At 40.4% G+C, this 12,805-nt stretch overlaps 1 protein-coding gene across 1 annotated transcript in view; it reads right to left on the bottom strand.

Annotated features, from left to right (window-relative positions):
- Nucleotides 1-12,805, bottom strand: part of LOC126263488 (neural-cadherin-like) — a 412,393-nt gene that overhangs the window by 66,653 nt on the left and 332,935 nt on the right. Inside the window, exon 6 of the mRNA XM_049960581.1 lies at nt 9,498-9,662. Within this exon, the coding sequence (XP_049816538.1) occupies nt 9,498-9,662 (165 nt within the window). The remainder of the gene's footprint in view (nt 1-9,497; nt 9,663-12,805) is intronic.

The following is a 12,805-nucleotide window of genomic DNA, read 5'->3' as shown; positions in this document are numbered from 1 at the left end:
AGCAACATTCTACAAAAACATTTCCCCAATGATACAATATTTATGCTATCAAGAACATGCAAATATGCATATACCTCATTTTTAGCATGAATTCTGAAAAGTGATGAATGTATGAATTATATTAGACACATTCCATTCCAAGTGTATTGTATAGTCACACCAAAAAGACAAATAATACAATGAAGCTCTAAACAGGAAAGCCAATTTTAAGTGAAATAATTACTGATTAATCATATGCAGATTTTTTATATTTAATGATGAGTATGACTGATAGTATTCACAATCTGTATTAAAATCTGCAGATAAGCTCTGAAATTAACAATAACAAAAGAAATGTAGAAAAACTTCTAATTGTTGTGTGACAAAAATTGACCCTCACAGACAACAGTACCTAGTTGATAGAAACCAGGGCCTTCCTCATGTAGTGAAAAACAGGACAAGGGTGGGGTAGTTAGGAATATATGAACATTAAATTGGAACATCACTCAGAATGCTTACAAAATCAAGACTCTGGAGAATCTACAACTAGCGGTTCTTTCATTTCAAAAAAAGATAATAAAGGGTTGGAAGAAATAATAATATTCATGGATTACACAAAGTGCCACCCTGGATGGTGGATCAAAGGAGTGACTGCAGGACAGTAAAAACACTTTTCAAGCGATTGGCGACTTTCTGGGGTAAAGCACTTATGGTCTTGTTGTCATATATTTTCTTTCCTTGGAAAATTAAAGGCTTCTAGTCCGAAAAGTTAATGTATTTATCAATTGCTGTTTTTGAGAAGAAGTATGCAGCTAAATATTAAATAGGAAGTCTTGTATGTTATATTACACATTCTCTTTTCCCCTCTTCTCATCTTGTGTGTTCTTTCTCAGACTTATCACTTCGTATCAGAATTATTATTTTTCATTTACTCCTCCACATCTATAATTTAAAATGAAAATAGGAAAAAGAAAGAAAGATGGTAGAGAAATCACACAGACAAAAGAAGAGAAGCTTTTGTAATGAAGTGCTACAGAATAATGATGAAGACTGGAGGAGTAAATCAGATACCTCACACAGAGGTGCTGAATCAAGCTGATGGGCAAAGATCTTCATGGCACAACTTGACTAAAAGACGGGATACGGTGACAGGGGATCTTCTGAGGTATCAAGGTATATCATAGTTAATTTGGCAATGGAAGGAAGTTTAGGAGGTAAAAATTGTAGAGGGAGATCATGGCTTGACTACATTAAACAGACTGAAGAGGATGTAAGTTGTCGTAGTTGTGCACAGATGAGGCTTGCACAGGGTAGACTAGCATAGAGAAATGAATCAACTCAGTCTTCAGATTGAAGACCACTGCACACATATGACATTGTAAAAATTAAGACTGGACTAATCCCATTCTGAACTTTAGAGTCGTGTAGTGTTTTTCCAATAATTATACAGAGGATACAAATATTGGTTGGTTTTTCGTAATAAGTGGTCATATTCAAAAGTTATTTACAAATTTGATTATTAAGAATAATGCATTTTTATTTGCTGCGTATTTGCTTCAGAGGTTACTGCAGAATATCAGAATATGAGCACCTTGTTGACACCAAGTGAAATTTATAATGGCTTATGTAGTGTTGGAATATGTGAAGGAATTTTCATTTCATTATGAATACTTTATGACATGAACCTATCATTAACAGTCACAGGCTGGACAAAACTGCCTGACCCAGTCTCCGTTACTTTCTTGGTCCACCTCTATTGTCTCTTGGTCAGTATTGAACCAAAGATTTTGGGATTCTTATATCATTCATTTGCTGAAAATATGAGTACCATTTCTGCTGTACTGCTTTGTTGTATCTTAACAATGATTCAACATTAAATGTCTTGCAAATTTCTTCATTCCTAATGCCACTTCTTCTTGTATATCCCTTCATGGCTGTCAAAACGGTGTTTCAGCAGCTTGTATTTTTGTATCTTTGCAGTAGCCTATGCTTTACATCCATATATTTTAGAACAGACACTACCACTGTGTCATAGATTCTCAAATAAAACAACACTACCCAAACAGAAAGGGAAAAGAACACATGAAGTAAGTTAATATTTTTCATGTGCAATGCATCCTACCTTTCAGAAGCAGGTATGCGGAATAATTTCAAATGAGTAAACTCCTGATTTTGTAAAGAATCGAACACACATGTATAAAAGAGCTTCAAACTACTGAATATTTTACAAATGCAATACCTTCTTAAAAATCTGGCCTTAAGCATGCAAGTGACAAAGAAGATGCTAACTGCTCTCATTATCAAACACTGATTGAGTATATTCTAGGTAATTTGTGCTCCATTTTAAGCAAAAGCTGGTTTTTCATGCATGTCCTGAGCTATGTGTCATATATTGTAATTTCGCAGGTATATCCAGTGGTATTCGTGGATACTGTCTGCAAAATGTGCTGCAAATACAGTTAGTAGCGAAGAAGTAATAAATTAAAATTTTATGCTTCATGTGACGGTTTGACTGTCCGAACAGCGAAAATGTACGAGATGGTGTAGTGAGAAGTACTGCCTCTGAATTTTTTGTTATGATCTCAATATCGGTTGATGTATTTGATATCTTTGATATGACTCGGTTGACTTTCTCGGTTCACTGACGCAAGTTGTATCTCTCTGCCGCTAGGGGGCATCACAAAATGATGAAGGAAAAAACGTTAATCACTTACTACATTTTCGCCATTAATGCAGTAAAACTGCTGCATCAGGTAATACTTATAATTTATTATTTCTTTACTACTACCTATGTTCACGACACATTTTGCAGACAGTGTTCATACACACCACTGAATGTACTCGCACCTGAAAAATTATATCATTGTACGACTCACAGTTCAGGAGACGCGTGAAAGACTAGCTTTTACTTAAAACGGAGCGCATTTTACCAAAAACACACTCACCCCGTATTTGGCAATAAGAGCACTTGGTGACTTCCAACAAACTTTAAACAACTTTTCAAACGGTTTTAAAGTGTTTTCTCGCTAACATCCACTTAAAGTAATGAAAGGAAAGGAATTTATAGCTAACTAAACGTTCGTTGTTGATGAGATAAAATTATGGTTTTGCGTCTAAGGTGTAAAGGTATTAAGTGGATAACTTCAAATATTTGAGCACATTAACTCATTTGTAATCATACGTTTGAAGCTAATTTATACACTGGAGTTCTATTCTTTAAAGAATCGCAGGTGAGGACTTACTGACTGGCTTCTTCATCAACACTGAATTGGATTTTACCAAAATTACTTTGAACTTCTGTCAGTACAATACAGGTAGCAAAGTAGAGCTATCATCAAACCGAAGTTTGGTTTGATAACTGCAGTGTTTTCCTAGCCTTGGTCCTTCCTCCAATTTGCAGACTAACTTATCCAGCCAGTTGTAGGGGAACTACAGTTTGAAATGAACTCTGAACACACTGCATCTCCGCAATTTTCGCATTAACACATCATTACCAGAAGCAAAAGATGCGATGGCGTACAGGTAACATCTCACGACCGACTGAGGCTCGAACTGCAAACCTTTAGTTTTTGCAGCCTGGCACCTGCCTAGTATATACATGTATGGGTGGAAAATCGGAAGTGAGTTTTAGTTTTCTTTTGCGGAAACATTACACCTTTGTAATAATACCATCTGTACTTTTATATTCCGTGACGGTATCACAATATGTTTCACCTGTTCCGGAGGACATCCCACCTTTTATAAGATTTCGACATGAAACTACTGTAATTACTCCCTTATCGAGCTGACTTTGTTCTTTCTCTGTTCCGTGAATACGTACTCCGCGATTCTGTCAGAGCAGTTATTAATTTAATGACCCACAATGAAAGTATCATCGCTTTTTCACCAAGTTCTCAAAAGATCTTAAGTCGTGCAGAAAACATGTAACCTGTAGCAAAGGAAAGTCCAAGATTTCACTCCTTTGAGGGACTGCCGCATTCGTCGTACAGATTTCTTACCGTGTAGGATTAGCATAATAAGGACTGATGTGAACGACTGCTTAACTTAGCAGGAAGTGTTAATCTGAGCCTCAGACTGGACCAGAGGCTATTTTAATTTTGGGTCGTCACATAATAATCACCAACATTCATAGTGCAATCAATTAAGTTTGATCTGGTGTACTCAATATACATTCTCATTCTGTTTACGTCGTAAACGAGAAAAATATATGTTCTCTATGAGCGGTATCAGTTCTACGTTTCTTTTCTCCCTGACTTTTTATTTCGGGAGCCTTTTTAATTAACTTCCTTCTTAAGCTCATACTCTTCCTTCGCTTGAAAGGAATTTCATTAACTTGCTTGCTGTTCTTTCTTTAATTTCCTTGTTTCTGTATTTATCAAGGTAAATAAGTCGTATCCAACATTATGTAATCCTGTTTTAATACAGTCATTTTGTTTTCCTTATTATATCACATTGATACTGGTGAAAATACTCAACAGTAAACACTCTTTATTTATTGCATGATGTCGTCCGCGTAGTTACTCCACATCAAACGAAGTATTTACCAGGAAGCAGAATCTTTCCTTTCTGCCCAGATCTGCGCATTTCACATTGCTCTGCTTTACGAAGTTCGTCTGTAAATCACCTGTATTGGCAATTACAGTGTTATCACTTGTGAAAATTAAATTCTGAAAACACTTGTGTCAGTTAAGGCAATAAGAATATTTTGTTAGTCCATTGTCCGCGTATCCCGAGGTTCTGAACACACAAATTAAGAACTGATTATATGAATCGTATAAGTTTGCATTCTGTGTCCTTTCATGCGTTTTTTAAATACCATGAATTTTTTTACCAGGGGCGTTTCTCTAGCGACGTGTGCATTAGTTTTATTTGAAATTTCCCAGTGCACTGATATCGTCAAGTGCCTCGTTTGATTTTATTTTATTTCTTGGAATTTCTTTTAGAATAAGTGTGCTTTCTGTGCAGCCTATAGCAGCTTTAGCTGTTCTCTAGATAAACTTGTTCCGTTTAGTCAGGAGTTTAAATAAGCCATTTCTTTTTATTACGCCTACGTTTTACATATTACATACTGAATTCAATCGCCTACGCCCGTTAGTGTAGCTTTGTTCAGTAACGTAAGAAGTTGGCCTCGGTTTTCATTTATCATTTTACTTGTAGACCTTCAAAGCCTATTCATTTGTCATTTCCTTATTTCCTGGCTATCTACTTTTTCTGCTTCTAGTTTTCTTGCGAAATTGTATTCCATCCTTGTCATCTCTATCAACTACAACATCTCTACGAGAGGTGTTGTAGTTACTTGAACATACATATTTCCCTGTTTTTTCTGTATTCAGTGACTGCAAGATACGGATAAGCCTGTACTGTCGTAATTATATTCGTTTTGTATTTCTAAGAAAATTTTCTTTGGTCTTCTCCAATAACCTAAAAAGTAACTACTCTCCACATGCAAGTCATGGAATGACTTATAATACAGTGACACACATTCCATCATCCACTCTCTTGCGTAAGAAACATTTCTTCTAAAATTACTGGAATCAGATGTTTGGCCGTTCCAAATATCTTGTCCTCTTCATTCCTTGCTTTCATACAAGTTTCTCAATGTCCAATTATTTTGTCTTACCTACACAGTCCACCACTCTTCAATCCCAGTACTCTTATAGACCTTTTAAAAGGGTTCGGGGTGGTAAGGGGGCGGGGGAGGAGGAAGGAAGCTCCTCCCAATTAATAACACGCGCGCGCAGAGGGGAGGAGCTCAAAAGATAACAAATGCGCCCACCTTCAGGTAGGCATATGGATTCGGATCAGAGTGGTACATCGTTTTAATGTATCACATGAGGTATTTGAGAGTTAGTTATGTCTAATATATAATGCAAATTCTACCTGGAGGTACTGACAAACGAGGTTCTAGGAATTTAAATTAAAAAATATATAGATGTATAACAGGGGAAACTGATTGATTGGCTTAACAACTTCAGCCTAGACCACTGGACGTGGAAACATGAATTTAGGAGGGAATATTCTCTGTGTGACGTAGGTGATCGCTATGAAAGGATTTAAGGAAAATTCGAACTCTTAAGAGGTGAAACACGAGTTCAAAGATTTTTGCGGGATTTATGCACAACCTAAAGCATTGGTCCTAGAGATATGAAATTTAGAGGGAATATTTGTTCTTTATCTTATCCGCCCAATGATAAAACGCTGTAAAATTGTACCCCTAAAGGGCAAGAACGGGTATCAACTCGTGGAGCGCTGAGTCGATTTTGTTTGGCTTTCCATTGAGGTGGCAATTCTGCGTGCAGGCGATCACGTGACGTGTGTTGGGTTAAAGGGGCGCATAATGGTATGCCTGTTGACCTGCAACGCATCCGACTGTCGCGCAGTGTATGCCCCACCACACAGGCGTTAGCACGGAAAAAATTCGTTCGGCTGTTGCCGCCCAGCTGCGTTAAGTAAACAAAATTGAAGTACATTTCTTGATGGTTCTTAAGTTGGAATGTAAACGGGCGTGGTAGGGTAAGAAGACAAACTCCAAGGCACAAGAGAAAGTAATTGTTGTGTAATAAGGGGCTAGTTTCACAGTGATTATTTTTTAAAAGCTTTATTGCCCATAATAGCAAAAATCTCGAGAGAAGTCAGTGATTTTACGAGTGCGTTATTTGTCCCACGTAAACGTCGCCGCGACGATTTTTATGGACTTTTGTCACAGATGAAATATTTGAACACTTCAGTGAACAAACAAATATTTGTGCTGCACAAATGCCATTGGTTTCGACCAAGAAAGTATTTTGAAAAATTCAGTTCCTAATGAGGTGAAATCAGTATTCAATTTTTGTGTGTGCCGGGAGGGGTGGTGGGGGACGGGGTGACGTGTCTTCGATTTGGCAACTCGATGCCAAGCCCAAACCACCGGTCCTATAAACAATAAGTTTGGAGCGAATACAGGACCCACAGCAAAAGAATTTTTTAAAATTCAACCGATGATTTGGTAAGATGGGTATGAAATGCAAACCAAAAATTCCATTCCACAGCTCTCGTGACAGAGAAATAACAGTGCGAGCTACACTGTGCCTCATTAGAGGAAAATAATTTACGTACCAACAAAGGTGCAGCCGGTGGAAACGGAATAAGAAAAGCTGACTCTCGTGATGAGATAACTTTAAGTGGCAAACTGCCTGGTTATCCCTTTCCTTTGAAAAGTTTCGCATTCAGAAAATGGCTGGGGTTGTGCATGGACAAACGGCCAGTTGGGTTTCAAAAAACTGTAATGAATTTTCTGTTACATCACATGATAACAGTGATAAATACAGCTATACTACCCCTAACGCCCTTCTGTAACTTCCATTGCGAAGGCGGGAATACTACTAGTAAAGGATATGGCGTATAAATTGAGAGTAAATCGAAGAAAGACGAAAGTAATGAGAAGCAGATGTGAACAGTAAGAAACTTAACATCAAAACTGCTGATCAGGAAGTAGTTAACGAAATCTGCTGCCGGCCGCGGTGGTCTCGCGGTTCTAGGCGCGCAGTCCGGAACCGCGCGACTGCTACGGTCGCAGGTTCGAATCCTGCCTCGGGCATGGATGTGTGTGATGTCCTTAGGTTAGTTAGGTTTAAGTAGTTCTAAGTTCTAGGGGACTTATGACCACAGCTGTTGAGTCCCATAGTGCTCAGAGCCATTTGAACTATTTGAAATCTGCTACCTAGGCAGCAAAATAACCCATGAGGGACGGAGCAAGGAGGGTATAAAAAGCAGCCTAGTAAAGGCAAAACTGGGCATTCCCGACCAAGAGAAATCTACTAGCGTCAAACATAGGCCTCAATTTGAGGAAAAAATTTCTGAGAATGTACGTTTCGGGTGTATCATTGTATGCTAGTGAAACATGGACAGTGGGAAAACTGGAATGGAAGAGAGTTGAAGCATTTGAGATGTGGTGCTACGGAAGAATGTTCAAAATTAGGTGGCCTGATACGGTTATTATACAACCTGCAATAGCTTCAAATACCACACGCAAGATTTTCATGTTCTCATGTTCGCTGCACACAAACTGTTAGTCCTACAGAAAAAAATGAATAGGACTTTTTTTTAGGAAATTTAATGTAGTTAAGCTCGTGGTCTTGCGGTAGCTTTCTCGCTTTCCGCGCACGGGGTCCCGGGTTCGATTCCCGGCGGGGTCAGGGATTTTCACTGCCTCGAGATGACTGAGTATTGTTGTGTCCTCTTCATCATCATCATTCATCCCCATTACGGTCGCAGGAAGGCAATGGCAAAAATTCAAATGGCTCTGAGCACTATGGGACTTAACATCTGAGGTCATCAGTCCCCTAGAACTTAGAACTACTTTAAACCTAACAAACCTAAGAACATCACACACGTTCATGCCCGAGGCAGGATTCAAACCTGCGACCTACCGGTCTCGCGGTTCCAGACTGAAGCGCCTAGAACCGCTCGGGCACACCGGCCGGCTTAAGGCAATGGCATTGTATGTCCTAGCAATGACTAAGACCTTGCCTAGTCGGGGGTGCGGGTCTCCCGCGTCGTCCCCTACGCTCCTCGGATTATGGGACCTCATCATCATCAACGTAGTTAAACTTTTTACTTAGATTTTTTTCGCTAGAGGCTGTAGTTTTCGAATTATTCAAGAAAAATGAACAAAAGTGGCCATCAAATGTGTTTTTGTTGAATAACCCGAAAAACTATGGCCTTCAGCGAAAACGAATCCCAGTACAAAATTTAACATTAAATTTCGTACAATAAGGTCTTATTTATTTTTTCTATAAGAACCATGGATCTTGCAGTTGGTGGGGAGGCTTGCATGCCTCAGCGATACAGATAGCCGTACCGTAGGTGCAGCCGCAACGGAGGGGTATGATTGACTGATCTGGCCTTGTAACACTAACCAAAACGGCCTTGCTGTGCTGGTACTGCAAACGGCTGAAAGCAAGGGGATACTACAGCCGTAATTTTTCCCGAGGGCATGCAGCTTTACTGTATATCATGGAGAGCTGCATCAAACCAGTCTCAGGACTGAAGACCACAACAAGAACATAAGAATATCGGATCGCGCATTGAGAGCGAGATAATATGAAAATCTCGCGAGTGGCATTCGAAGGTGCTACGGGTTGCATAAGACCTAGCAGTAGGGGCAGCTGAATCACGCTGTATACATATTTGAGCTCGAAGTTAACGGAATAAACAAGTTTCTTCTTTGTTGCCAAACAGTTTGACTTTAGACATCAAATGAAGGCTTCAACCTGTAATTCTGGGCAAACGAAATCAACGAAGATAAGTACATCCACGGGAGTTGTGGAGTTGCGTGTCTACTTATGTAAGGGGGAGGTTAGACCACGGTATAGTTGGAATGTATGAAGAAATGCGTAGAACGGTGCTCGCTGAAGCACCAGCTATTCCCTCGGCGTGTAGCTACTGTACTACGGTATCCAACACCCAGCGGCCGCGGCCGCGCCCGCAGATTACTCCACCACCAGCTAACGAGAAGGCAGCGGCGCCAGATGCCTGACCTGGAGCAGTCTGTAGGGATGCGGACCCGAGAACTCCTCCTGCAGGGATGCCTCGTACAGTGTCGCATTGAACACCGGCGGGAGGTCGTTGACATCGTTCACGTGGATTACCACCTTAGTCGATTGCTCATTTAGGCTGTCAGACGCCACCAGAGTCAGTTCATACTACAAACAAATCAAATGAAGCCATGCCAATAAACAAAAGTCATACATGCAGCATTCAAGTATGCCGTATGGTATCTCTGTCATGCTGGGACAGGCAGGATACATGCTGCTTAGCGTTTCTGACATGAAAACAAAGGACAAAAATAACAAACGCAGGCATAAGGGCAAAAGTAAGGCGCATTACTCAGCAAGGGTCACCGAGTGCCATTTATATCTCTCTTATTAATTTTACATCGTTACTATACGCACGTAATATCTGATATTCGCTCAGTACTTACCTTTAAACAAAAACATTAAACTTCCTTTTGATGCAGACGCAATTCCCAGTGGACGAGTTTTATCACGCGATTCAATAGGAGAGGCATAGTTCTCACAGAATATCTGTAGTGTATCATAAGTAATTGCGTAAATGCAGACAACTGGAGGTACATGATACCAGTAGCAAAAAAGTCTCAGTAAACATGAGCTACAAAAGGAGTCCCTGAAGAGCTATGAGCACTACATCTTCGATACTGTGAAATAAATCTCTTTTACTGCAAGCTCTTTACTTTCCATATTTTGGGAGGACGTAGTACGAACCAAAACAAGAAAAATGTCTACATCTACAGTTACATGATTACTCTGCAATTCACATTTAAGTGCTTGGCAGAGGGTTCATCGAACCACAATCGTACTATCTCTCAACCATTCCACTCCCGAACAGCACGCGGGAAAAACGAACACCTAAACCTTTCTGTTCGAGCTCTGATTTCTCTTATTTTATTTTGATCATCATTCCTACCTATGTAGGTTGGGCTCAACAAAATATTTTCGCATTCGGAAGAGAAAGTTGGTGACTGAAATTTCGTAAATAGATCTCGCCGCGACGAAAAACGTCTTTGCTTTAATGACTTCCATCCGAAATCGCTTATCGTATCCGCCACACTCTCTCCCCTACTACGTGATAGTACATAACGAGCTGCCCTTTTTTTGCACCCTTTCGGTGTCCTCCGTCAATCCCACCTGGTAAGGATCCCACACCGCGCAGCAATATTCTAACAGAGGACGAACGAGTGTAGTGTAAGCTGTCTCTTTAGTGGACTTGTTGCATCTTCTAAGTGTCCTGCCAATGAAACGCAACCTTTGGCTCGCCTTCCCCACAATATTATCTATGTGGTATTTCCAACTGAAGTTGTTCGTAATTTTAACACCCGCGTACTTAGTTGAATTGACAGCCTTGAGAATTGTACTATTTATCGAGTAATCGAATTCCAACGGATTTCTTTTGGAACTCATGTGGATCACCTCACACTTTTCGTTATTTAGCGTCAACTGCCACCTCCCACACCATACAGCAATCTTTTCTAAATCGTTTTGCAACTGATACTGGTCTTCGGATGACCTTACTAGACGGTAAATTACAGCATCATCTGCGAACAACCTAAGAGAACTGCTCAGATTGTCACCCAGGTCATTTATATAGATCAGGAACAGCAGAGGTCCCAGGACGCTTCCCTGGGGAACACCCGATATCACTACAGTTTTACTCGATGATTTGCCGTCTATTACTACGAACTGCGACCTTCCTGACAGGATATCACGAATCCAGTCGCACAACTGAGACGATACCCCGTAGGCCCGCAGCTTGATTAGAAGTCGCTTGTGAGGAACGGTGTCAAAAGCTTTCCGGAAATCTAGAAATACGGAATCAACTTGAGATCCCCCGTCGATAGCGGCCATTACTTCGTGCGAATAAAGAGCTAGCTGCGTTGCACAAGAACGATGTTTTCTGAAACCATGCTGATTACGTATCAATAGATCGTTACCTTCGAGGTGATTCATAATGTTTGAATACAGTATACGCTCCAAAACCCTACTGCAAACCGACGTCAATGATATAGGTCTGTAGTTAGATGGATTACTCCTACTACCCTTCTTAAACACTGGTGCGACCTGCGCAATTTTCCAATCTGCAGGTACAGATCTATCGGTGAGCGAGCGGTTGTATATGACTGCTAAGTAGGGAGCTATTGTATCAGCGTAAACATGGGTTCTAAAGTGCATACCTTAAGAGCTATGAGCATTCGTTCAGTAGAAGAGATGTGCTTCACAGTAGCGAAGATAATGAAGTACTCATGGCTCTGAAGGTATGGCATTCAGAGCCAATGTCTTGCTTTGGACCAATCTACCACCTCTCAAAATATGAAAAGCAGACAGCTTGCAGTGGAAGATATTTGCATCACAGCATCGAAGATGAAAAAGTGTTCATAGCTCTTTAGATATGCGTTTCAGAGCCCATGTTTACTGAGCCTTTTGCTTCTAGTATTGTGTACTTTCAACACATGCATTTACGACAGTTATGATGCGACCTATACACAGATTCTAACGAACGATACACAAAAACGTCAATGGACTACAGAGCGATTCTTGAGGAATACATTAAGGGTAGGAAACCACGTACAGAAACATCACAAACGAGGCTATAGCGGGTTAAGTCGCCTGAATTAACGCCACCCAGGCAGCAGCAAGCTTGAGCTTACGTGCTGATGGACTCTCAAGCGAAACTGCTCGCAATGGGCTTGACAGTACAGTACTCATTACGTTTGACAGCTTCGAACGCGTCCTCCGCCTATGTTAAAACAACTGGGCGACTTTCTGGGCCAGGTTCCTGTCATTAGTTTGTTGCTGATGATACTCTCCATAATCCCTCAAAGGTGATCGGTACCATTTTGTTACACCGTGTTCAGAAAAAAGTTCATGTATGTTAATGGACGCATGTGTCTGTCCCAACATTATCTGATTCGCAAATGACGCTGCAGAGATGAAACAGCCTAGCTACCCTAGGTAAAGCGGTAGGAATAGGAAGGCAGTGACGTGCAAAAATAATCTAAAATGTCCGCTACTCATATCGAATCCATTGTTTTCATGTGTCACTAGTATTTTCGTCGAATAGAACGAACAAACTGTGTGTAATTTTTTGAAAACAGTAGTGTATGAGGTAGTTCGTAATGGATTTGGAACGATTGTTTCTCTCACGGGTAACTTTGCGTTGCTTGCTCTAGTGTGGGTACACCCATGAATAACTTATTATTTCTCCTAGAACAGATATTAAAATGTCATTTTGACACAGTGCGTAGAGCTATGGACGCTAGAAAATGGAGTGC

Source organism: Schistocerca nitens, chromosome 6, assembly GCF_023898315.1.
Source record: "Schistocerca nitens isolate TAMUIC-IGC-003100 chromosome 6, iqSchNite1.1, whole genome shotgun sequence".
Taxonomy (NCBI): Eukaryota; Metazoa; Arthropoda; class Insecta; order Orthoptera; family Acrididae; genus Schistocerca; species Schistocerca nitens.
The sequence above is the reverse complement of the archived record's forward strand: the minus strand, read 5'-3'. Positions and strand labels throughout refer to the sequence as shown.